Below are 27200 nucleotides of genomic sequence, written 5' to 3'. Positions count from 1 at the left end.
CTGCTTCTGCAACTGTTTTCCAAGACCGGCTGCAGGAAGGATGGAGACAGCGGCATCCTTGCCCTGGAGGAGGGGCGGACGTCCCCTGTGAGTGCGCCCATGTCGTGGGTCAGAGCCGTCCAGCTCCGGCTGGATAAAATCCAGCCCTTCTGCTTTTGTAAGTAGAGCTGGACGGGGCACAGCCTCGCTGTTTGGTTCGCACAGCGTCGTGGCTGTTTTGCTCTACAACCCAAAGCTGAGCGGCTGCAACGCAGACCACACGTCCCACGAAGCCGGGAAGATTTACTCTCTGGTTCTTTACAGACAAAGTTTGCCAACCCTGCGCTAAATCAAGATGGGAGGCTGTGAGAAAGTTGGCCGTGCACCATGGATTATTGTAATTCACTAAGCTCTCTGCCAACTACAGAACACGGCGACTCTCTGATTTGAGGTGGTTGAGATCACCCCGTGCCCTCTCCCCACAGCAAAGCCCGCGCTGCCTGCCACCTCCTGGACCCGTTTGGTATCTTGCGCTCTTTTGCCATAAAGCCACCCTCTCTCTCCCACCGGGGTCTCCCCCGTGCGTTAAGCAGAGAGCGCTGTCTCCGCCCAAACCCGGCTCAGCCTCAGAGCTCCTGCCGCGCTGCAGGATCCCCTGGGAGGGCAGAGGGCTCTGTGACAGTTTGCCATCAGGATGTGCCCCGTTTCCGTCTAACAGGGAGGTTCCCAGAAAAGCAGGCGGAGGCCAAGGTCCGCTTAGCTCAGTGCTGCCTCACTGGTTCCTTTTGACTGGCACCTGCATCTCACCTCTCCCCACCATCACTGACCCCGAGTCTGCTGGCCCAAGGACAGCCATGCCTTACCTCTACCGGGCCCCAGGGCCTCAGGAGCCCCCCGCCCCCAAGGATGCCCGCATCACCCACTCCTCGGGCCAGAGCTTTGAGGAGCTGAGGCAGACGTGTCTGCAGAAGGGCGTTCTGTTGGAGGATGCAGACTTCCCAGCCAACAGCTCCTCTCTCTTCTACAGCGAGAGGCCCCAGCTCCCCTTCGTGTGGAAAAGGCGGGGGGTGAGTGCTGCCAGGGCGGGTGGGCAACAGACAGGGGGTGTGCAGCTCAGCAGCCCAGGAGGGGGCATCAAGGGAAGGATGGCCTGGGAGGCATGGGCTATGCACAAACTGGACTTAGGCACATCTCCTGAGACCCCTAGAAGGTATGCGGTTTGAAGGCAGGAATGATGCTCGGGGGGGCAACTGGCTGCTCTGGGTGGTGGCCAGGGTGTCTGGCTCCATGATTCCCCACCGAGGCCCGGGACTCAGGATCAGAGAAGGTCTTGTCACAGGTGGTGAGTGGAAGTCAAAGCTTTATCCGGAAGTGTCAGGTGACATGTCCCACCAGAGCCCAAGGGCAAACACACAGAAACGGGTGGGAGGTTGTTCCCCGCAGATCCCTTGCGCTAACGTTGAGACAATGCGCCCGAGGTGCTCAGGGGCTTCTGGCCAGAGCCTAGGATGCCCAGAGTGGACAGAGCTCACTCAGCGAGCACTCAGGACCTGTGCGATGGACAGAAGGCATGTGAAGCAGGGATTCTCTCCCCAAATCATCTCCCTTCCTGGAGGGCAGCCACCATCTGTGTCCCCGCAGACCCCCCGCCACCAGCAGTCTGGAGGTGATGGTCCCACGTGGCACCAGCTGGTTCCTGGGACCAGGAATCGATATTTGCCATGCTGGATCAGTCAGGGCTCGACCTCTGACCGGGCGCCGGCTGGCTCTCCTTCCGCCAGGGAGGGTGCTGGTCTGGGAACGGCTCCTGTGGCGACAGGACGCTGTGGGCAAGGCTAAGGGTGCCGGACCCAAAGGGGAGATCCTGAGTGCTGGTGCCACCCTGCCGCTAACGTGACCCCTGACCGTGGTCCCAGGCCTCAGTCTCCCCGCCTGTAAGGGGGGAACGTTAACGACCAACGTAGGTCCGACGTCTGGCACACGGAAGTTGCTCAACAAGTGACGGCTGTTGCTCTGATTGCGGTTGCTGTTACTGCAACAGCGCTGAATCCCATCTCACCACGAGCACCACATCGACCTCACCATCTCCCTACATTCAAATGATGTCGATATTGTAAACATATAACATGTCTACTTATAAAAAACAAACAAACACGAAAACCTCCGGCCTCTTCAGGGCCGGGCCCAAAGCACACGTAAGCTGTTATTTACACAGTGGTAAGCTCTTTTTAAAAAATTAATTAATTAATTTATTTATTTACTTTGGCCGCGCCGGGTCTTAGTCGCGGCACACGGGATATTCGTTGCGGCACACAGGATACTCGTTGCGGCACACGGGATATTCGTTGCGGCACGCGGGCTCCTTAGTTGCGGCACGCATGCGGGATCTAGTTCCCCGAGTGCAGAGTCTTACCCACTGGACACCAGGGAAGTCCCACGCAGTGGTTAGCTCTTAACTGTTATCTCCCGTTGTAGCGTGTGTGTGTGTGTGTGTGCGTGCGAGCGCACATCTCTATGCCGTGCTGCCCTACTTCAGGAGGAAGCCACTTCTGGTTGTCCGGTATTTTCCTAAGTCTGACAAGCCTATCACGGAATGTCTCAGCCTTTCTTCTGAGAAATTCCAGTCTCTTCCTTTCCTCCTAACTGGTCTCCCTGCTTCCAGCCGCAGCCCGTCAGGCCGCGCCTACTGCCACCAGGGGCCTTGCCGTCCCCTGCTCTGCACCCTCAGTGGGCTCAGCGATAGCCAGGAGTGAGGCCCAGGCTGCCACACAGCCCGTCCCCAGGCTGCCCTGCACCCGCCGCCCCCTCCCCGCGGTCGGCCCCTCCCCGCGGTCGGCCCCTGCCCGCGGTCGGCCCCTCCCCGCGGTCGGCCCCTCCCGTCGGAACGCCCTGTCGATCTGGGAGGCCCTGCTCTGCCTGGGGAATCTGGGCTGTCGTTCAGGGGCCTCGCCCACCAAGCCTTCCTGGCTCCCTGCAGCACCGTCGGCCGTCCCATTTCAGCACTCACGCTGTTTTAATGTAATGACCTGCCCGTGTCCCTCCTCGGCAACCAAGCCTTCTGAGAGGCAGGCCCTCATTCATCCCACACCCCACTGCACTCTCAGCTTCCAGCACCTTCTGTCACCTTCTAAACAATGATAGCAGCCAACAGTTACTATGACCGGCCAACACTGACTGTTCCAGGATTATCTCATTTAATCGCAAACAGTCCTAAAATCCGGGCATCTTCACTCTCCCCATTCTAGCGAAGGAGACGCTGGAGCCTGACGGCTGACGCGCACAGGCAGCACATGACAGAGCCGGGCACCTCCCCAGGCACTGCCCCGGAGCGTCGGCCACGGGTGTGACTGGCACCCGACGCCGTCCCCCCCCCCCCCCCCCCCCCCCCGTCCAGGAGGGCGCCCACCCTCCAGCCTGCACGGTCATCCCCTGGCTTCAGGTGTCGTTCTGGAGCCTACGGCTCGCCCTCTCTCTGCCAAAGTGGAAATTGCTCCACGATAAGAGCGTGACGTGCACAGGCCAGGCTGGAGACCGTCTTTGTGCCCTCCTGGAACGAGGGCCCCTGGGACCCCCAAGGGGTTCCAGCGCCCCAGACCTCAGCTCTGGGAGGTGCTCACCTTAACGTTGACGTCTGCTCAGTGTTGCCCTGAATGATGGGCGAGGCTCCCACCCGAAGGCCTGACACCTCGGGCCCCTCCACGCTCCGCTTTGGTGTATCATAACCGGGCAGCTGTCCTTCCTGCATTCACTTTCAGAGTCCGTTCTGCCCCTTGCTTGGTCTGCGGCTGCGTTCACCCGCTCTGTCTTCAGTCCCAGAAACACACTCTGCGTGTCTCCTACTCAGGGGGGGCAGGGGCCTTGCGTCCCGTCTGACACACGTCTGTGACGTCAGAGGCGAGGACCCGGGAGGGGATTGAGGCTGCTCTGGCAGGACAGAGCCCGGGTCCCCGCGACGGGATCAGCCAGGGCAGCAGCGCCGCGGGAAGAGTCGCGGCGTCCCTCTGGGAGCCTCCGTGGCTCGGGCGCTGTCTGCCTCTCTCCTCGGCCCTCACGTGCTGTGTGTCCCAGCAGCGACTGCCTGGCCATCCAGTGGGAACGTGGGGCGGGCGCTCTGCCAGCACCACCTTCTTGGCAAACACAGCTCTGCTTGGGGGCCGGGGAGTGGTGCCCGAGAGCAACCAGAGCCAGGAAAGTCAGGGGACGTCCGGGGGTGCCGGAGAGGCGCCTCGTCCCCCCGGGAGCCTGGGGCAAGGAGGCTCCGAGGGGGAACCTGGGCCTGGGGTTGGGGTAGGAAGGGGAGGTCGCCCGGGGGTGAGCCCTCCCCAGGCCTCGCGGGGAGGGCTGTGGATCTGGGGGGGCGTCTCCCGGCCTGATGGGGACACAGCCGGGGTGCAGTGCAGCCGAGGGCCTCCCTTCTGCACCTGCAGCCCGAGCCCCTCAACTCACAAGCGCCTTGGCTTCCCTTCGGCCCCCGACTTCCTGTCTGCCTGCTCCCATCTGCCGTCTTCCATGCAATTCCCTGCTGACTCTTAGGCCTCCTGAAGGCCCCGGTCCCGCCTCGAGCTGGGCTGACGGCCCCTGGCAGCCTGCGTGCACCACGGCACATGGCCGAGACCTCCCTGCACAGTGGGGCTCCCTTTGGGGCTGCCCTCCCCCCAGAGGCCACTGCGCTCCAGGTCCCCCTTCTGCCTCGACGGCCCTGGGCACACGGCCGGGATCAGCGCACAGCCGTGGGTCGTAGGGCCCAGCCTCTCCAGCCTTGTTAGAAATGCGGCTTTTCCCTTCGTAAATTAAGTTCTTAATAGAGAAAAGTCTGTGTGTGTGGCTGAGCCCCGAATGAGGTACGAGGTGAACCGTACAGGCCCTGAAAGCAAACATTCCTGGACGCTTGGTCCCAAGTCCTCCAGGGAAACCACCTGCTGGTGCCCAGGCCGGCCTCCCTCCCCGGGTCCCCAAGCTGCAGTCTGGGGTCCCCTCAGGTCTGTGGAGACCCCTCTGATCCTCCCTTCACAGGACGGTGGTTTCAGGTAACCCTCGTCCTCAAGCCCCCAGACAGCATTTCTCACGAACAAACACACCTCTGGGGCCCACACTCCTATGCAGGACTCCCAGGCATAAGCGCCACGCACGGGAGCGCACACGGGGCACACGCGTGGGCCCGCGCACTCCACATGCCCACACACGTCACACATTCAGCAGAGGAGGCACCCACGCCCGTCAGCACACGCGCCATGTGGCACATGGGCGTCCGACACTCCCACGCAGCGCCCCGTCACACACAGGTGAATATGTAGATCACAGAGGTTTTTCTTAGGGCAATGAAACTATTCTGTATGATACTGTAATGGTGAATATACGACACCATGTGTTTATCAGACACACAGAACTTCAGAGCACAAAGAGTGAACCTTAATATATACGAACTTAAAAATCATCCAGGAGGATAAAGGAATCCCAAAATGAAAAGCAGCATGTGACAAAACAATCTAATAGTATCACAGATCTATGAAACAAACTCATTGAAGGTGCAGGCGAGAAAGGCGCTGACCTAAGTAACTCTGGAAATGAGTGCAGTCTGTGAGATTGAAAGCCAGAGAGATTGGGACTTCCCTAGTGGTCCACTGGTTAAGACTCTGCGCTTCCTAATACAGGGGGCGAGGGTTCCATCCCTGGTCATGGAACTAAGATCCCACATGCCGCGTGGCCAAAGAAAGAAAGAAGGACAGAGAGATTGTACACAAGCACTGTACACTAGCTGGTAAAGTTGTTTCTCATGGGGTACAGGACAACAATTCTGATACCATTATGCATATCTACTGAATTGAACAATTAAGTAAATGGGTGGCAGATGGGGGAAGCCAGGTTTCTCATCGTTGGAGTGAGAGGTTACGAAGAAGCCTGGTGGAGGAGGCTAGAATGTATAAGTGGTAGTGTGTCAGAGCTGGGGACCTCAGTATGAACTCAGGTTTAGTTGAATAGAGATGGTTACACATCAGTGAGTATATGCGTCACTCATGGGTTAGTACACAGGTGTTATTTCCTTGTTTATCAGCTGAGAGGGCTAGAAACAACGACAATCCCATAGCAACAAGCACTCTTACTTCTCAGGTCTTGGTTTCTAACACCATTCTCCAATCAAAGGAACCAGGGCTCCTTGGAGATAAGGCTGATTGTAGGACTGGGGCAAGAAATACAGAAGATGAGCCTAGAGTATCTTGCAGTGCCAGGAAGTGAATGCGTGTGTGTATGCTTTAAACACACACACACACACACACACACACACACACACACACACACAGTGATGGAGTTATGTCAAAGGGACACAGGAGCCAACTGAAGGAGCCGGAAGTAGCCAAAGCTGGAACAATGAGAGCAGCAAAATAAGTAAAATGGTATTGGATTATAAATCAAAGTATAAAATTAATATTCATGAGTCCACACTGATGTAAATAAATCATTGGATAAATAAACGGGGGAGAAGAGACAAATCTGCCACATAGAAGAGTTCCGGGGAATTTAGGCAGACTCTGTGCCCTCAAGGTCTAGCATGACCCCCACTCCTAAGTCCTTCCGAAGAGGACAGTAATGGGGGTGAGAGGAAGTTCACAGAGGAGAAACATGACAGACAGGAGACCTCCGCCGGTGATCAAGGCGACATCGACAGGGACAAGTCATGAAGACGCGATGTATGCTCGCTGCGACGTGATGAGAACGGTACCTCACCCCAGTCTATGCGTGAGAAAACCAGCAGACACATCCCAACTGAGGAACATTCTACAGAACACTGGCAGTGCCTCAAAGCTGTCCAGGTAGGGGAGGGAGGGAGACGCAAGAGGGAAGAGATATGGGAACATATGTATATGTATAACGGATTCACTTTGTTATAAAGCAGAAACGAACACACCATTGTAAAGCAATTATACTCCAATAAAGATGTAAAAAAAAAACCTGTCCAGGTCATGAAAAACAAGGAAAGCCTGAGAAACTGTCACGGGCCAGAGGAGCCTCTGGAGACTTGACTAAGTGTGATGATGTGGGATCCTGCAATGGGATCTTCCAACAGAAAAAGCACGTTAGGTGAAAACTAAGGAAACGTGAATATGGTGTGAACTTTAATAACAATGACAAACTGGTTCAGTCACTGTAACAAAGGCGCCGCACCGATGTAAGATGTTAATGTACAACCGTATCAATCAAAGAGATGAAGAGAGAAAAGCGGCTGGGACTACATAGTTCCAGAAAGCAGGAGAAATGCCTCCATCTCCCTCTCGGTCTCAGTACTAACAGCTTCACGCTCAGGCCCCATTCCACGTGAGACGAGAGGAGGCTCATTTAAACCTCACAGCAGCCCTAGGGGGAAGAGTGCAGCCCCATTTTGAAAATTAGGAAACTGAAGCACTGAGTGAGAACAGAATCCCTCCGCTTGCAAGCGGGGGAACTGGAACTTGCACCTGCAGTCTGTCAGGAACCAGGGTTCTCGGCCTCCTTAATCAATAGAGGCTGACCAGAGGCCAGACAGGAAAGTCAGGCAAGGCTTTATGGGGGCCCCCTGCTGCAGCAGGGGGTAGCGAGATCAAGCAACATGCTTCCTTTTCCCCTGGGGGGATGGGGCGGCGAGCTTGTTCCTTATACGGGGTGAGAGTAGCGGTGCGTCCAGGGGTCGGGCGGGAGGCGTGGCCTAGGCGGTCTGCCCACCCCTTAGGTGGTGTTGCGTGCGGGGGGCGTGCGCAGTGCCCTGCTTTTGCTCGCGGCGCTTCAAAAGTGGCAGTTGGTTATTTTTCTTGGTCTCTTTTGTCCAGAATTTGTCTCAACTGTGCATGCACGTGGTTATTTTTAGTCCCATACAGTTTCTTTGTATTCGGTTGCTCAAGGAGAGGTGTGTCCAGGTGCCAGCACGGCAGCCCTGGAGCCAAGGGTCCCAGATCCCCGCCTGTCTCCTTACCACCACACCCACTGCCTCTCTCACAGAGTTCTCAGCATCTCTGGTTTCCTCAGAGCTCCAAGTAAACCCCATCCCTGTTTCCCACGTTCTTCCACACCTCCAGCCGGGGCGAGCCCCGGGAGGTGGTTCTTGGTTAGAAAAACTCTGGCTGAGGGGCGCCACCTAGTGGTAATCCTTGTTCCCTGCAGCCGTTGCCAGGCTTTCTTGCCGCCCTCACAGGCTGAACGGGAGCTACGAGGCTCTGAAGCGGGGCAGCGCCATCGAGGCCATAGAGGACTTCACCGCGGGCGTGGCAGAGACCTTCACAACCAAGGAGGCTCCCGGGAACTTCTCTGAGATTCTAGACAAGGCCTTGAAGAGGGGCTGTCTGGTGGGCTGCTCCATTGACGTAAGTCGCTGGCTGGCCGCATCCCAGGCACTGTTCTAGGCTCAGATGCCAGGCTGCCCACGGAAGAGGCATACATTGCAGGGGGGCGGGGGCAATGCTTATTCATTTTAATTAAAACAAACGTTTGTGTTTAATGGTTTTCGAGTTGCAGAGGTAAGACGCCCTTGCTGTATCAGGTGGAAGAATCCTGAGATGACGGACAGGGCAAAACTCTGTCTCCCTCCCCCGGTCCATGCCGGGACGCCTGTCGGGTGTCCATCACGCCTCTGTCCTCGCTCATGCAACAGGCACGCGCGTATATGCACAGACTCGGGGGCGGTGTTTACTGAATGGAACCTTACTATTCACTTTCCTGAAACTTGTCTCTTTCACTTCATAGATCATGAAAAAATATATCCGTGGAGAGAAACAGAACAGCATTTTTTCTAATTTCTTTATGCATACAAACACACGCATGTGATTTTAACCGCATCTATTTTTTGAATCCTATTCAACTTTTCTATTTCCTCTTGGATTATCCTGGGGAATTTATCCTTTGCTAGTAAATTTCCTCTACTTTTTCAAGTTTGTGACATAGAATTGCATGTCATAGGGTTATATTCTTCTTACTGCCTCTTTGGTGTCTGTCCCTTGCTGTTGCTATGTGGTGGGAAAGGTCAGGTTTTTCTGTTTGGGGGCAAGAATGTCAGCTCTTCAGTGAAGTCCAAGCAGAGAACAAGGGGCCTCCACCCTGGGAAGAGGCTGGGAATCGCTGTATGTCACTGCTCACCACTTAGGGGGCTTCCCGTGTACCCATTTTATATGCCCACTCACAGGGCCCTCACCTGAGGGGGCAGGAGGGACTGCGCCAGACACAGAGCTGTGTCTGGCCAGCTGGGGAAGGTTTGACGTAGATACTGCTCCTTTTTTGTTTTAGATCAGAAATGCTGCAGAACCTGAAGCCCGGACACCTTTTGGTCTCATTAGGGGTCATGCCTACACAGTGACGGGCGTTGACCAGGTAGGCAACAGGGACCCCTGTTGACAGGGTATGGGGACAGACTTCGTAAACCTATATAGCGCATTGCAGTTTAAACTGCAGTTTCGGACATGACAGAGGATGTCTCATCCACAAAAGAAAGGCTGGAATTCAAAACAGCAAACGGGAGAGAGAGAGAGAGAGAGAGAGAGGAGAGAGAGAGAGAAAAGAGCGAGAGAGAGAGAGAAGAGAGCGAGCGAGCGAGAGAGAGAGAGAGAAGAGAGAGAGAGAAGAGAGAGAAGAGAGTGAGCGAGCGAGAGAGAAAGAGAGAGAGAGAAGAGAGAGAGAGAGAGGAGAGAGAGAGAGAGAGAAGAGAGATAGAGGAGAGAGAGAGAGAAGAGAGAGAGAAGAGAGAGAAGAGAGCAAGCGAATGAGAGAGAAAGAGAGATAGAGGGGAGAGAGAGAGAGAGAGAGAAGAGAGAGAGAAGAGAGAGAAGAGAGAAGAGAGAGAGAGAAGAGAGGGAGAGAGAAGAGAGAGAGAGAGAGAGAAGAGAGAAGAGAGAGAAGAGAGAGAGAGAGGAGAGAGAGAGAGAGAGAGCGACCTGTGAGGCCGGCACAGTATAAACTTGGTCAGCAGCTGCAGGAACCTGGTCTTTGTTTTTTCTGTTCTTTTCTTCCCTGATTCCACATCAGTCCTGTCATAGTCACTGTTCCCCAGAGAAGCCGCACCCGTAGGCTAAGTCTGTATATGAAGAGACTTAGTAGTCGGAATTGCTCACCTGATTATAGAGGCCGAGAAGCCCTGCCTTCCACAAGCTGCAGCCAGTGGTGGAGTTCCAGTCCCAGCCCAAGAGCCTAAGAACCAGGAGCATCAGTAAGTCCCAGCCCAAGAGCAGAAGAGGCCCAAAGTCCCAGCTCAGCAGTCAGGCAGAGAGGGCAAATTCTCCCTTCCTTTGCCTTTTTGTTCTTTTTGGACCTTCAGCTGATTAGATGGGGCCCACGCACAAAGGGGAAGGCCATGTGCTGTACTCAGTCTGCCAGTTCAGATGCCCATCTCATCCAGACCTTCACAGACACACCCAGAATAATGCGTAACCAGACATCTAGGCACGCCATGGCTCAGCCAAGTTGACACATAAAATTAACCGTCACAAGTCCTATTCTCTGCAGCTGTAGCTCAGGGTGGCACTGATCCCCGGGGCGGGGAGGGGGCACAGCCAGACCCCACGTGGCACCACTGTAACCTCGGGGAGTGCTTTGTTTGGAGGAGTGCGCGGGAAAGAGGAGGGGAGAAAGTGAGATGAGAGAGGAAGATGAGAAGCAGAGGGTGGCGCCTTTGCAAGGTCAAGTTCAGTGAAGTCCAAAGCGTTTCCCTCCATGCCCCGCTTGGGTGAATCTCAAACCCAGTCAGTAGCGGACCTGGGCACCTCCGGTCTCCTCCAGCGGCTGCCATGTTTTGAGCGACATGCTCCAAATGAGTGGGGAGCACGGGGTGCAGAGGGAGCCTGTCCCTCCCCCTCAGCGGGCGGCGTGATCAACGTGTCCTAGAGGGAGAGGCAGCTGGACTCTTTGCAGTGTTAGCTCCCTCCTCGCCCCTCCCTGTCTACACACGCCTTCCAATCATTCACTTGAGCAGGCCTGTGATTCCTGATGTCAGATCTTCTAAATGTTACTCCAAGTGATGACAGAAACCTTCCCATCGTACACTCTGTTCAATTGCGTGTGCTTCCCCTCCACCTGTAAGGAATTCACCTCCCCACACATTTCAACGAATGAACCTCTTTCATGGCGAACTTGGACTCTGGAGAGGTCCTACTCACTTAAATGACTTTGCACGTAAAAAGAGAACATTTATGCCAAAGTGTTCTGAGAACTAAAATTCCTGGATCGTTGATGAACCGAAGTCTTTGACTCTCACCCTTCCACCCCCAAAACCTCTCTATGCATTGGTGCACTTTCCTGCTCTGGGCAGAGCCTGAGGGCTGAGTCCTCTTTCTGTCCTGGCTCAAGGGCTCTCAGTGTGGCAGCAGAGACCCTCATGTGACCCCTGAAAGGGGGAGAAGATCGGAGTTAGAAGACTCAGTCGTGGGTTTTTGTTTATTGCGGTTGTTTAAACTCCCAGCATGTGCTTATATTCTGATCATCTGGGAGTCAGATGATAAGGATGAAGAAAACTCAGTGTTAGACCCACTGACTGCTGGATTCTGAAGATACACGATAAATAAGACTCGGCCTCTGCCTCTGGGGGCTTCCAGTCTAGAGAGAAAACTCACTCGTTTGAAGATTCCTGTGGACTCACTTCTTGTTCATTACCATTCCGCTTTGTTTCCCAGATGCGACGTAACCATTCTGGGGGGATTAACGTAACATCGCGTTCCATCGGAATTAGGAAATTTTGAGGGCTAGTTAACAACTGATGAGTTTTGACATGTTCTTAGTGTGTCAGCAGGCTTTCAGAAAAGGCAGCCTCGGCTGGAGAGAACCCACCCTGGAGCTCACAGATGGATTTAGCATCTCACATTTCTCTGACGCTTTTCCCTTTTAGGTAAACTTCCGAGGCCAGAATACAGAGCTCGTCAGAGTCCGGAACCCTTGGGGCCAAGTTGAGTGGACTGGGTTCTGGAGCGACAGGTCAGTCTCCGCCCATCCTTCTGACAGATCCCCACCTCCCCACGGTTCACGGGGTACGAGGCCAGGGCTGGCTTGTGCACGTGTGAAGAGGGGGCAGCCTGACTACAGTTCTCTCCAGCCTCCCGTTCAGGGAGGGTCCTGTCCTGCGTCTGGACCTTACTTCTGCCCTCGGGACCTCCACGCTCTCAAACTTGAAGACTCACGGTGCCCTTTACCTTTCCCAGAGCTGTATTATGTCAGTGACTGTATAACCTCCCATGGGAACTTTAAATCCCGGGATATGGTGAAGGCTGCACCCCAGTGATGAAGAGCTCGTGTGTGTGTGTGTGTGTGTGTGTGTTGGGTGCAGGTGGGGTGGCAATGAGTACTTCAGGTGTGAGAATCCCTGAAACGTTGCCAAGCAGGTCGCTAAAGTGTTCTCTCTCATGGTCACTGACCATTGGCCAGAGGCCCAGTGGCCCACAGTGAGACAGAGGGAGCGGAGCAGGAAATTCACCCATCACAGAGCAGCCGCCTGGGCTATTTACACGGCCCCCGATTGTACAGAGAGGGCTGCCTGTCTTGTACGTGTCCCCTCCTCGTTCCCCGGGGAACAACCTAGGTGACTGGGGTGGGGGCTGTTCCAGCTCAGGCAGGGCCCCCTAACCCGTCCCCACTCCTGCCCACCCACGGCTTGGGGGGCCCCAGGGAGCCTGGCAGCGAGTCTCGAGCTTCAGTGAAACAGGGCAGCGTTTGTCCTCGGCTCCCACAGAGGCACCACCCCCCCGGCCGTCGGTGTGCCGGGGGCTTCATTAAGCAGACTCCACAGCCCGGGCCTGCCTGTCGGCCCCATCGCGGGGCTTGTGCCGCCATCCCTGCCGTCCGCCAGGCTTCTGTCTCCTCAGACCCATCAAAGGAGGGAAGAGATCAGCCTCCCTCTCCAGTCGGAAATGGAGAGAAAGAGATAAACCCACATTAATGACACGGCTTCCTACGGTGAATAGATTTGGAGTCTCTCGGTTCAGGGATCGCGTGTGTAAACGGGCCGAACCCTTTCTCCCCCTCCTGGGAAACACGCAGAGGGAGAAATAAAGGAAGTGCATTTTCGCTGGCTCGAGGCTGGACGCCAGCTTGCCCTCTGACCCCACTTGGCCTTGGGGTAACGGGGAGCTGGTCCACAAGCCGATCCCTGACACTGACCCTGCCTGCTGTGAGAACAGGGCTGAAGGGGCTGCGTACTCCCCCAGGCCCATGAGGTGTCTGGGGAGGTGCCCTGGGTACTGCGCTTCCCCGGACAGGAGAGATGTTCTACCTGAGTTCTCCCCGCCCCCATCCAGGACAAGGTCTACAGGTGTAGGTGAGGTAGACACATCGCTTACAGCACCGCAGTGGTGGTGACTCAGTTTGAACTATTTAGAGGTGCCCATGGGGGTCACAGAAACTCCGTGCACCTGGAGGTGGAACTCCTGGGTTTGCAGGACAACGGGCGCTGTGCACCTGAGGCTTCTTGCCCATAGGCGGGCTCGTCTACCTGGCAGAAGCCCACCGGGCTTCCTAGCGCGGTCTTGTAAAGAAGGTACTTGCTGTGTTTAATGTCAAGCACGCGTGAACATGCGGTATTATCACCACTCTTCAAAGTGTCAGCTTGTAAACCAAGACGTGAGGTAGACGGAGTGTTCCAGGCCCCACATCTCAGCCCGCTGTGGCTTCTCGCTGGGGTCCTTCTGCCCCCCTGTTCACGTTCAACTCCCTGTGACGGCCCCAGGAGACTCTTCCGTGGAGGAGGGTCCAGTGGTCCTGAGGGCCTTTTTGCATCAGCCGCACTTGGAGATGTACTTTCCCACCAGCCTTTCCACCCACTGGCACATTTCCAGGGCCCTGCTCAGGATCCATTCCCCACATAATGTGGACCCTGGTTCCTAGGGAGGGGCAGTCCCACCCCAAGGCCAGTGTCGTTCCCATTGCCGTCCGTGACCTTGTACCTAACGCTGGCTTTGTTCACCCCTAGTTCTTCTGAGTGGCGTTCCGTTGGCCCAGCCGAGCAAAAGCGCCTGTGCCGCACTGCTCTAGACGATAGGGAGTTCTGGTACCGTGCTTGTCTCTGTTTTCCTTTCCGCATTAACTCCATCACAGGTGTGAGCGTGTCTCACTGCCCTTAGGTGTAAGAAACACTGCTTCTTCTTCTATTTTCTTTTATTTTATTGGTAAATCAAATCCATTTTTCTCAAAACCCAGGCTGGCAGAGAATGTAATGTCACGTTTGGGGGACTCACCCTATCTGCAGGTTTAAGAGGCCCAGGGGAGTTAGTGCGATCCAGAAAACGTGGGGCTGAGCCTCTGGTCTCCGGCCCAACCTCCTTCCTCTGAGCACTCCATCATCCCCGCTTGCACGTGAATTCGAAGACAGGCAGCCCTGACGCTCACAGGTACACTCCCTCCGTGTCCAGCTTGGTCACAGGGACCCTTGAAAGCTTCTACCTGAGAGCATCTAAAAATACAGACCTAAGTGGGAAGGAAACATTCCTAACCTGGACTTTCCACAGGGCTGAGTCTCCATTTAACTGAAAACTTTAATGTGTCTTCGTCTCTGGAGGCTTTTTTCAATCTTATTTCTTCCCGTCGGGTCCAGAAAGCATTGGTGCATCCAGCCCTGCAAGACCACAAATTCTTTTTGTTTTCTTAAGAAATACATACTTTTTAAATTTGTTTATTTTTGGCTGCGTCGGGTCTTAATTGCAGCATGAGGGATCTTTCGTTGTGGCACGCGGGCTCTTCTGTGGCACGTGGGCTTAGATGCCCCACGGCACGTGGAATCGTAGTTCCCCAACCAGGAATCAAACCCGCGTGCCCTGCGTTGGAAGGTGGATTCTTAGCCACTGGGCCACGAGGGAAGTCCCACGGCCACAATTTCTGGATTTCTAGCTCTCTTCCCTTTCATGTGCTCAAACCAGTCCGTTCTAGCCTGAACTCATCTCTTTTTTATGACACCTTATTAAATACAACATGCAAAAACTAGCACACGTGATTAATATTCCAGTTTCTTCCCTTCTTTTCCCCTCGAGCGCAGCGTCAGTGAGCATTTGCTCTGGCTGCAGTATATTTACATATTTTCCAGACAACAACTGTGGCATTTTTGCCCTTAATAACATGGGCATCTATTTTCCAGCTCCAATAGCCCCTTTCATCCTGCTGCCCAGCTGCTAAGCTGGCTCCCATATTTTAGATTCCGTTATGGTGGTTCCACACTTCCAGTGACTCCAGGTAGCTCCAGCTGCCGTAACAAATAGACTCAAAATGGATAGACTCAAACGCAACCAAGTGTATTTCTCACTCATTGTAACCGTCCAGGAGGACATTCCTATTCTGTGGGTGGCTCTCTCCATGCAGTGATCAGGGACTCAAGCTCCATCCTTCGTGTGGCTGGAGTGACACAGTCACCTGCAGAAAGCCAGCAGAAGAGGGAAGAAACAAAAAAACCTTTGGAGAAGATATCCCCAATTCCTAAAAGCCTTGACCCAGAATTAAGACACGCCACCGTTTTCATCCTCCAACAGCTGGAAGGCCCCGCCTGGTGAGTGAGCTTGGCGTCCTGCTAGCCATCTGTCTCAGGAACCATGAGTTCATAAGTAGAAGAAGTTTGTGGAAAACAATCAGGGTGTTTGAGAGATTGACAAGCTGTTGAATTGGACCTTAGACACACATCAACCTTGAATTTTGAGTACTGTACAGGGTTGATGAGTTACATGAAGAGAGCAGACCCGAAGAAAGCGAGGTCTGGAATTCAGATTCTCCCACGAATTGCCGAATAAGAGCAGGCGGGGGGAACAGAGTTTGAGAGGCTGCGTGAAGTCAAGCTAGTGGAAGGAAAGTCAGGCCCAGAAGGAAGGAGAAACAGGGCAGAGGAAATGAGGAAACCCCCAGGGAGAGACCCAGCAAAGGGAGTGCCCTGTGCACGGCCCACGGTCCAGCCCTGCACCATGACTGCCCTTCCAAAAGGAGCTGCGCCCGACCCCTGGGGCTGAAACTGGCCCGGGCAACGCGTGACACTAAAACTGTCAGCACTCTGAATCTGGAGCCTTTCCTCTGGGAATCTTGACACTAAAGCCTTTCCAATCTCTTTCCACTTTTATCTTTCACCGCCCCTCCTCCCAGGACATACTCCCCAAACTTTCCCCTCTTTTATTTATGAACTCCTCTCCGTCACCGAATCGTTTTCATTCGCAGTACAGTGCTGTCATTTCGCCTACTTCAAAGGAAAAAAGTTCCTCCTGGGGCTTCCCTGGAGGCGCAGTGGTTGAGGGTCTGCCTGCCGATGCAGGGGACGCGGGTTTGTGCCCCGGTCCGGGAAGATCCCACATGCCGCGGAGCGGCTGGGCCCGTGAGCCATGGCCGCTGAGCCTGCGCGTCCGGAGCCTGTGCTCTGCAGCGGGAGAGGCCACAACAGTGAGAGGCCCGCGTACCGCAAAAAAAAGTACGTGCTCACACCCACTACCCCTACTTGCACCCCGGGGACCCCAGGACTCCCATGGAGGGGACGAGGGACGTGTGACGGACGCCTGCCACCTCGAGCTCCCCCAGATTCCCTGCTCCTCCCAGCTGCAGACCGGCTTTTCAGAGCTGACGTTAGGTAGACTTTAAAAATAGCTTTCATTGCTCATTTCTTTCTTTTCTAAAAACATTATTTATTTTATTTATTTATTTTTGGCTGCATTGGGTCTTCGTTGCTGTGCGCGGGTTTTCTCTAGTTGCGGCAAGCGGGGGCTACTCTTCTTTGCAGTGCACTGGGTTCTCATTGCGGTGGCTTCTCTTGTTGCAGAACACGGGTTCTAGGCATGCGGGCTCAGTAGTTGTGGCGTGCAGGCTCAGTAGTTGTGGTTCGCGGGCTCTAGAGCGCAGGCTCCATAGTTGTGATGGACTTAGTTCCTCCGCAGCATGTGGGATCTTCCCAGACCAGGGCTCGAACCCTAGTCCCCTGCATTGGCAGGTGGATTCTTAACCACTGCGCTGCCAGGGAAGCCCACTCATCTCTTGATTACACTAATGATTCAAGTTTATGGTAAAAGATTCTGAAAAATGCAGAAAAGCCTAATGACAGAGGCAAACATCACGGCTAATCTCACTACCCATAAATAACCACTTTAACATATATGTGTGTGTCTTTGTGTATGTGTTTATGTACCAGATGTGTAGTCTGTGGGTGTGTGTCTCTCTCTGTATATATAGGTACACACATAGTAGGTATTACCCTGTAGATGCAATATTATTTTTGAATTAACAGCTTTGAGAGTTAATTTGCATACTATACAATTTACCCATTTGAAGTATACCACTCTGCTACGTGAAATAAATCAGACAGAGAAAGACAAATACTGTGGAATCTAAGAAATACAACCAACTAGTGAATATATAACCAAAAAGAAGCAGACTCACAGATATAGAGAACAAACTAGCAGTTACCAGAGAGGAGAGGGAGGCAGGGGTGGGGAAAATAGGAGGTGCAAACTATAGGGTGTAAGACAGGCTACAAAGATGTATTGTACAACAGAGAATGTAGCCAACATTCTGTAATAACTGCAAATGGAAAATAACCTTTAAAATTGTATTAAAATTTTTTTAATAACATATACAACTCAGTGGATGTTAGCACGTTCATAGAGTTGTGCAACCGTCACCACAATCAATTTTCGTTTGATTCAGAGCACTTCATCCCTCCAGAAAGAAACCACGTCCCAGTAGCATTTACTACCCTCCCCCGAACCCCCAGCCCCTGGCAAGCACTCATCCGATTTCTGTCTCCATAGACTTGCCTGTTCCGGACTTTTCATATAAAAGGAATCATATAAAATGTGCTTCTCTTTGGCTGGCTCCTTTCGCTTAGCCTGACACCTTCTAGGTCCATCCATGTTGTAACGTGTCAGGACTCCTTCACTTCTTTTTATGGCTGGATACTATCCCATCGTCGGAATATACCAGGTAGGGTTTATCCATTCATCCGTGGATGGACACTTGGGTTGTTACCCCTTTTTCGTTATCATGAATAATGCTGCTATGAACATTCGTGTACAAGCTTTTATGTGGTCATGTGTTTTCATTTCTCTGGGGTGTATAGCTAAGACAACTGCTGGGTTAAATGGTAACTCTATATTTGCTTCTTAAGAAGCTGCCTATTTTCTAAAGTGATTTCTGTACCTTTTCACTAGCAGTATGTGAGTGTTCAAATTTCTCCAATAATTTTAAACCCTGTCTCCTAAACTTAATTTTTATGAGCATTTCCCCAGAAATGATCTTAAGAATCAAAGCATGATTCTTAAGGATTGTGTAATAACCCATCCTGTGGACATAAACTGCTGTCCATGCCCTTCCATTGGTCATTTGTATCATTTCTAAGTTTTTGCCATTCCAAGTAACCTGGTGGTAAAAATCTTAACTTATGATTCTTTGCTTAGGACTCTTGAAACTCGGATAAAGAGTGGAAGGATATCCCCATTTTTAAAGCTTTTAAAGCTTTTTTTATATTTTGCAAATGTTCCTTCCCAAAGGCCATGTTCTACTCTCACCAGCATCTTAAGAGCGACTGTATCACCACCCTCACCAACCCGGATCTAACCACCCTACTGGACTTTCAGCAGATGGAAATAGGTTTATCTTAGCAGGGGTCAACTGAATTCTGCTTTCTTGTGTGATTTCAGAAACGGATATCAAATTCGAGAAGCTAAGCCTGACTTCCTGTAAAAACATCATTTCTCTAATGGAGGTATCCTTCCAAATATGCAGGCAGAAATAGATGTTAAGTGTTTTTCTCTAATGCAGACTTCCCTGGAATGTGGAGAGTCTTCTTCACAGAGAATAACCAAAGCCTGGGAGACACTGGTGCTAGAATTGGAACAAAATCAAGAGGCACAGGGGACTTCCCTGGTGGCGCAGTGGTTAAGAATCCGCCTGTCAATGCAGGGGACACGGGTTCGAGCTCTGGTCTGGGAATATCCCACCTGCCGCGGAGCATCTGAGCCCATGCGCCACAACTACTGAGCCCGTGCGTCACAACTACTGAGCCCACGAGCCACAACTACTGAAGCCTGTACACCTAGAGCCCGTGTTCCACAACAAGGGAAGCCACCGCAATGAGAAGCCTGCACGCCGCAAGGAAGAGTAGCCCCCGCTCGCCACAACTAGAGAAAGCCCGCGTGCAGCAATGAAGACCCAACACAGCCAAAAATTAAAAAAAAAAAGAAAAGAGGCACAGACTGGCCAGTGGGATAAATGTTTGTGAAGGGACTTGGGGATCTTTCTGCCACTTTGGGGTGCTGTCCAGGGCAATGAAGAGTTCTTCATATGTCTGTTTTCAACCTTTCTTTTGCCATCCCCCCTCACCCCTGCCATGCCCCCTCTCCAGAGATTCATGGCTTAATAATTAACCCCCCCCTCAGAGCCCTGAGTCTGTGTCACACATGTCACCCATGCCAGCCCATTGCCTTCCTCCCCTACAGCCTCAGGAGCCTTGGGGTGATATGATGCTCACATCTTTCTTTCTTCCTTAATTTACTTGCACACACCAGTGGCAACGGGAAGCTAGGGTTTGGTGAATTCAGAGTGTTCTGGGACAAGCTGAAGAAGTGGACGGCATGTAACCCAGCCAGTGCGTGGCTGCTGGGGACTGTACAAGCCTAGAGCAGAAGGGGATTTTATTTTATTTTATTTTTAAATATTTAAATATTTATTTTGGCCGAGTCATGTCTCAGTTGAGGCATACATGCGGGATCCAGTTCCCCGACCAGAGATAGAACCTGGGGCCCCTGCACTGGGCGCACAGAGTCTTAGCCACTGGACCACCAGGGGAGTCCCAGAAAGGGATTTTAAAGGTCCAGGTGCTGCCGACCAGAGGATCTGTGTTTGAAAAGGTGGAAGGGAGGAAATCAAGATGGAATTCCCATATTTACTTCCCATACTTATGGGAGTACCGCAGGGCTTCCACCCAATATGAAAGGAAAACAAAGGGACCCACACTTTTGGAGACCCTAAACCTACCATTGCCCCTTCCGCCTGGTGAGAGGAGTCTCTCCCCTGCGTGGACCGCATCACTGCCATCAAAGGAGCCTCAGCGGGGGCTTCTGCGTGCTCGCATTCTCAGTGCCTCTGCTCTCCCCCTACAGAACCTTTTCCTTCAGTTTGACGCTGACAAATCTGGCACCGTGTCCCCCTACGAGCTGCGGACCGCCCTGAAAGCCACAGGTAAAGGGAAGCCTGGGCCGCGCAAGCCGTCTGCGTGCCGGGCGCTGTCTGTGGCAGCCACTCACCTCTCGCGGCCCAGGGAGGGGGCTGGACTTTGACCAGAATCGATGCTTCTTAAGGGCGGGGCCCAGCCTCAAATTCAGGACTTGCTCACTCTCATCAGGGATCTTTAACGTGTATCCACGGAGGCTGAACTCAGCCTGACCCCTGGGGGCCTCAGCCTCTGGCCAGTTCTCTGGCCAAGCAGAGTTATATACGACTCTGGTGGCAAACTCCCAAACCTTTAATTTCTGCTTTCAGATGGCGATTAACACAGAGAGGCAGGGCACGTCCATCCCATGGTTTGGGGTCAGGTTTGGGGTACACAGAGTTCGTGTATCCCTCTGCCGCAGAGGCCCGTCTCTGGCTTTGTCACCAGCAGACCGAATCCAAACCAATGATTCCGTTGTCGTTTATACCCGTTTCCTGAATGAGGGATGGGCTCCAGCTGGCACTCCTAACCCCCTGGCAGCCCCTGCCAGGGCAGTCCGAGTCTCTGGGGCTCAGCTGTCCTTCGCACAGGACGGCCACTGCAGCCTACACGCCGCCGGGCCACAAAGCATTGCTCACAAAGCAGGCTTCGCAGACACGCCCCTGGGCCCGGCCAAAGCCTGGAATCTGGTTCCCTTCCAAGTAAAATAAACATCGGGAAACACTGTCAGCTTCATGGGATGATAATGGGACAAAATCAGGACCAGCTCGGGTCCTGCGTGATGGCAAAGAAACGAAATTAATTATAAACGTGGAGAGTGCCACAGAGGAGAAGGGCCTGATCTTCTTAGGGTCTGGGGACCTGGTTTCTAGGGCAGAAGGACAGAGCAGGGAGAAAGGGAGCCCTTCAGAGAGGGAGGTGTGGCCACGTCCTTCTTTTCCCGGCTTGGGGAGGGGGAGGGAATCGGCCCTCACCCCGCCCTCTTCCTGCCCCACCCAGAGCAGACGCCAGGACTCTGGGTGTTGCCCCCAGCCAGCTCCACTGTGCAGGCTCCAGAAACCATGTCCTTCCTCTGGACTGGCCCCCTCTTGGTCTGGAATCGGGAACGAGGACACAGGAAGACCCTGGGCAGGCTTCTAAGCAATACTTGGAACATTTCCTGGAAAGGGAGCGTGCAGGCTGAACTGAAAGAAGGCAACACTGGTTAGACATCAAAGCCTTAAGTGTTGAATCTATAAGGAGCGTTACCACCTCTAAACTCGTCATTCGACCGATGAGCAAGAGGTCGAACGAGCAAAGAGAAGGGAAGCAAAGCACCCAGGCCCAGGTTCTCGCTCCATCGTGGGCGTGTGTGAATGAGCCTAGCGTGGGGTCTTTCACTGAGGGCAGCGGCATAACTCGGTCTCCAGAGCCCCCAACACCTCTGGGTTAAAATGCCTGTGAGAAACAGACACTTACTGCGGGTGTCCTGGCTGGAATCCCCCCAGGGCCAGCGGGAGCTGGAAGTGGAGCCCTAGACCAGAGGGTGGCACCGGGCTTGGGGCTTAAACACTGTCCAGCATCAAGTTCTCCCAAGCAAGGCTTCCTGAAACGTCAGCAAGACCCTCTGGGTGATGTGAGGTCAAAGCCAAGACCCTGACCTTGGCGAACTCAGAAGGTTCACCAAGTGACACTGTGGGTTCCCCAGTGTCCCCCGACAGCGGCGCACGGTCATACTGCATCGGAGCCAAGGGCGCCGGGTAGACCCTGGCTCCCTTCCTTGGGGCAGCCCTGGGCTGACTGGTGCCCCTGAAGGCGCACCCGTGGGGCTCAGCCAGGGCGGCCATCCTGCCCCTCTCCCCGCAGGCTTCCAGCTCAGCTCTCCCCTCTTGCAGCTGATCGTTCTCAGGTACGCAGACCAGGAGCGCCAACTGGGCTTCGATGACTTCCTCAACTGCCTGGTCCGGCTGGAGACTGCAAGCCGTAAGTGTCCGGGGGGCTGCGTGTTCCTGAGCCCAGGGAGAGCACACCTCCCTCCATCACCTTCCAGGAGCATGTAAGGGGCAACCTGCTGAGAACTGCAGCAAAGGCGGGCTGAGCCACACGCCCCGCCATCTGTGTGCCGTGTGCGGCTAGCCGAGGGGCGGGTGTGCACGTCTTCTCTGCAGTGCGCCTGGTACCGTCATCCTCCATCCGCTCCCAGTGTCTTTGTGGGAGGGTAGCTGGGTGGGGATGGGGCTCCTGCCGCGAATCAGAAGAAAGGTCAGATCCCATCACAGGGCACAGAATCGGGAGTCTCTCTCTCTCTACCTCTGTCCCCCCCGCCCTCCTTCTCTCTCCATCCCTCTGTGTTTACAAAAGCCCTAGACACTGACCCGATTGTCTCAAAGAAGATCTGTTCGTTAGCCCAGGAAGAGAGAGAGAGAGATTACGTACAGGTGGTCCCTAGCGTTTGCAGTTCATAGCCACCCACCCCTCACTGGGTAGTCACACAGTTGAAGCTGAACGGAGCACATCCAGAGCCTGTGACTTAACACCAGGGTGACTTCTGTGCAGGTGTCCCCCCGGATGCCCACGCTCTGGGGTCACCATCTGGGATCTTAATAATTTTTAAAAATATTTATTTATTTATTCATTTATTTTGACTGTACGGGGTCTTAGTTGCGGCATGCAGAATCTTTAGTTGCAGTGTGCAGACTTCTTAGTTGCAACATGCATGAGGGATCTAGTTCCCTGACCAGGGATCAAACCCAGGCCCCCTACACTGGGAGCGTGGAGTCTTACCCACTGGACCACCAGGGAAGTCCCTTGAATCTTAATAATTTTTTTTTTTTTTTAGAGTTTGTTGTTGTTGTTGTTTTTAATTTATTTTTGGCTGCTTTGGGTCTTCGTTGCTGCACGCAGGCTTTCTCTAGTTGTGGCGAGCAGGACCTACTCTTCGTTGCGGTGTGTGGGCTTCTAATTGCTTGTGGCTTCTCTTGTTGCAGAGCATGGGCTCTAGGCTTGCGGGCTTCTGTAGTTGTGGCGCGTGGGCTTCAGTAGTTGTGGCTCACGGGCTCTAGAGCACAGGCTCAGTTGTTGTGGCATATGGGCTTAGTTGCTCCGCAGTATGTGGGATCTTCCCGGACCAGGGCTCGAACCCGTGTCCCCTGCGTTGACAGGTGGATTCTTAACCACTGCACCACCAGGGAAGCCCCTTAATAATTTTTTTAACAAGGGGTCCCACAACAAATTGTGGAGCCAGTCCTGCCTGGCACTTTATAAGTATGTTTACTGGGTGACTTCCAGGCACTGACTAAACAAAGGCAAAGGCTGTGCTCCTTGGTTCCACGGTGGGGAGCTCCCGCTGCTTCTTTCAGGACACTTAGAACACATGGAGTTACTCATTTGAAGCTTGTCTCCACCAGACTCTAAGCTCCAAGAGAGCTGTACTGAGTGGACAAGCAAGGTACACGTGATGACTGATGGGGATGATGGTCTGAGACAGGCAGGCAGGTCCTGCAGGGCCTGGCCGGTGACCTCAGGGCCCAGGCTTTCTCTGGGTGTGAGTGGGAGCTAATGAGAGGTGCACTGTAGAAACAGCCTCCTCAAAGGCGGTCGCTTATCAGACTTACAGGCCAGTCAGCGCTGACCTCGAGAGAGTGAGATTTTGGTAGCTTCTCTTCTCTCAACTGCCCTTTTCCTTTCTGAATCCCCTCAGGCCCAGTCCTTTCCTGCAGGGGATTCTCAGCTCGTTCTTATAATTGAGGCATCCTAGGGAGAAGACACTCAAAACTGAATATCACTGGTCAGTTTAGCTAAAAGCATATCAATATTATTGATCTTTTCTAAGAACCAACTTTTATTTGCTTGATTTTCTCTGTTCTTCAGTTTTCTAGGATCCTTATGTTAGATTCACCATCTGGAGAACTTTAAAAATCCCAAAGCTAGGGCTTTACCCCAGGCTGATTTTTATTCTAGAAATTTTTGCTCATACACCTAAGTATAAAGTGGGGTACGGAGGGTGGGAGGGAGGAAGACGCAAGAGGGAAGAGATATGGGAACATATGTATATATATAACTGATTCACTTTGTTATAAAGCAGAAATTAACACACCATTGTAAAGCAATTATACTCCAATAAAGATGTTTAAAAACAAAACAAAAAAATAATAACCGGTCCCCGTGTGCCCTCCACCGGTGCCTCTCAAACCCTGCCCCATGACAGTCCCCAGGAGAGCATCCCAAACTGTTAATGGTCAGGCTACAAAGACCAATTAAATTAGAATCTAGGGGGTGGCAACACAGCATCATCTTTATAAAAATTCCCCAGTGGTTCCAGCGCCTTCCACCCAGCCTCACTTGTCACCTTGCTCATCTTTTCCACATGACCCCCTAAAGCATACTGTTTTTCCTGAGTTATTTAATAACAGGTCTCAGAAATTTGGTCCTTTTGTCTGTAAACATCCCTATCAGAGAGACTTCTTTTTAACATAATCGTCATGCCGTTCGCACCCCCACAAACTTCTCAGTGAGTTCTCAACATCCTCTAAGCCCCGGTCCACACTGAGATTCCCCAGGTCTCCTCAGGACCTACTCACTGCACGTGGCTGCTGGGTTCTGTCTCTTTTGTTCTGTGGCAGCCCCTCCTACTTCCTGGGGTATTTTAAAGGTCCCAGGTGAGGCTCAGGTAAAGCCAGTGTGGACGGGTTCCACCACCTGGACTAAGATGGGGAGACTGAGGCCAGGAGAGGAAAGTAACTGTCTCGGGTTATTCAACGCGGCACACGGGCTCTCTTCTACCCGAGCTCTGCCTGCGTGTGGGACCACCAGCGCTCACCTTCTCAGAAGGGACGTGCAGAGACTGAACAGCTTTCAAGACTCATGCAAACCTTTATGTACACGTGCTTTTTTCTTCCTCTGGGGAGAAGGTCCATGGATTGCAAGGGCTCTGTAGCCCCCAACAGTTAAGATAGGGGAGATGTTTCAGGTCCACGAGCTGGCCGGCTGGCCCACATACAGTAAATGAAGGGACCCACTCCCCAATGCTCAGGCCACCGGCTTCTGCCATCACAGGAATTCCAGAGGCTCCCCCAGTTGAGAGACACCCCGCAGGGGGCCTGAGTCTGGCCGCCGCCCTAGAAGATGCTCACCTCTTAGCAACGGTTGGAGCAGCTTCTCCACCAGCCTCTCGGAAGGCCCCTTGGCCATGGGAAAATAGCTAAGCCTGTTGAAGGAGCGTCTCCGCAATGATACCTTTCTTGTGTCTCTCCCATCAGGGATGTTCCAGGCCCTCGGCACGAAGAACAAGGAGTTCATTCATCTCAGCATAAATGAGGTATGACCCGGCCAGACTTCCCACTCAGGGACCCAGCCAGGGCTAGGCACAGCCCACACTCCATAATGCTTGCTGAATGCATGATCACATGGGAGGGTCCACATCTACCCTCAGGGTAATAATAATAATAATAATATTGCTAATAGTTGTGAGGCACTATTCAAGTAGCAGTCAGTAGAAGCCTACAGTAGCCCTTTGAGCTAAGGACTAATAGTATCCCCATTTTGCGGAGGTGGAAACTGAGGCATAGAGAGATGAATCCCCTGGAAGAGTGAGCGAGCAAACCCTGCCCCCTTGTCCCGTCCTCCTTCTGCCACATGGGCTCCGCGGCCTCCTGCCCTCTGCCTTCCGAAGTTCACTTCTTCTTGTTCATGACGTTGTCCTGTGGGCCTCGAGATTCTCGGGGGGGGTGAGTGTGCGTGTGTGTTTCTGCGCATGCGCGCACACCTCAAAGACCCTAAGGACTACACAACTTTTACCTGTGGCAGGGGCTGATCACAGCAAAAATGATGGAGGGGAGAGAACGGGTCAGCTCTGGAGGCTTGGATGAGGGGTCCCAGGAGTGGATAGCCCTCCCCCGCTGCCCAGAGTGTGGTCTGTGGGCCAGCGGCACGGCCATCACCTCGGGGAGCTTATGAGAAGTGCAGAGTACCACACAGTGATCACAGCCAACGGTATGGTGTTATAGACTTCAAAGCTGCTAAGAGACGAGATCTTAATTGTCCTGACCTCAAAAAAGAAATGACGATGTGATATGATAGAGGCTCTAGCGGACGCCACGGTGGTGAACATCTTACAATATATCAATGGATCAAATCAATGCATTTACACCTTATACTTACACAATGTTACGTGTCAATTATATCTCAATAAAAGAAATCCACAAAATAAAAGCAAAAAAAGAAATCCAGAGAACCAGGCTCCACCCCAGACCCAGTGGATCAGCTCTCATTTTAGCCGGATACACAGTAATTCCTAAACCCACTGAAGTCTGAGAGCGCTGGTTAGACACTCTTCTGCCCAAAGGCGCGGCAGGGGGGACTACAGGACACTTTCCTGCAATCGTTCCGTAATTTTTTATTTCCCCTTTTCTCCATTCTCTCCCTGTGCTTTCTGTCCAGCTCTGCTTTCCCTTGGACCTAAGGGTGGAAAAGCCGGCCAGCCTGTGTCTCCTCCTTCTCTGAGCTCTTTCTTCTCCCCACACGTTTCCACGCTCACACTGCACACATCGGCTCACTTCCAAATTCAGTCGTAACTGTGGGTGTGGGTACCATTTTATTGACTATTCCAAGACCAAGAGTTGGATGATGGTGTGTATTAGACAGGGGATGGAACTGTCAGTCTCTGTGCTCAGTTTTGCCTTTTGCAGAAAGAGATCTAGGCCTTAATCTTACACCAGAAGTTTGGTTTCTAGTAATATCATGTAACTTAGCAGTTTATTATGTTGACTCATCACTGATTTTCTCATGTGGGTCTCAGATTCCTGGGTACATTATAATTTCACCAAGAATAGAAACTGGACATTTTTTTTTTCTAGTATTCTCTTTCACCTTTAGCACACACAACACATTCAATAAGTGTAGTTCCTCTGATTGATAACATATAAAACACCCCAAGGATGCCAAAGAAAGACATACATATTCACATAGTCCCTTATGAAAACAAGACAGACCCCTACACCCATCTTTATTTCTCATTTACCTCAAGGCTTTGCCACCAATAAGTGTGAATAATGTGTGGGAGTTGCCATGTGTCCATGGTGCAGGGGAAGCGTGAGCGGGTTTTGTATTCGATAGCTCTTAGCCGGTCAAAGGCCCCGAAGTACCA

At 52.9% G+C, this 27200-nt stretch overlaps 1 protein-coding gene across 1 annotated transcript; it reads left to right on the top strand.

The window, feature by feature from the left end:
* The first annotated feature begins 833 nt into the window (after positions 1–833).
* On the top strand, positions 834–26288 carry CAPN9 (calpain 9). Its single transcript, XM_067708901.1, has 12 exons — positions 834–1046; positions 3374–3588; positions 8141–8309; positions 9226–9309; positions 11813–11898; positions 13886–14010; positions 18567–18629; positions 19427–19497; positions 20028–20106; positions 21923–22039; positions 25315–25373; positions 25862–26288. The coding sequence occupies exons 1-12, from the start codon at positions 834–836 to the stop codon at positions 26009–26011; spliced, it is 1431 nt and encodes a 476-aa protein (XP_067565002.1). The 3' UTR covers positions 26012–26288.
* Positions 26289–27200: the final 912 nt, after the last annotated feature.

The sequence above is a fragment of the Pseudorca crassidens genome, chromosome 16 (genome assembly GCF_039906515.1).
Source record: "Pseudorca crassidens isolate mPseCra1 chromosome 16, mPseCra1.hap1, whole genome shotgun sequence".
Taxonomy (NCBI): domain Eukaryota; kingdom Metazoa; phylum Chordata; class Mammalia; order Artiodactyla; family Delphinidae; genus Pseudorca; species Pseudorca crassidens.
The sequence above is the reverse complement of the archived record's forward strand: the minus strand, read 5'-3'. Positions and strand labels throughout refer to the sequence as shown.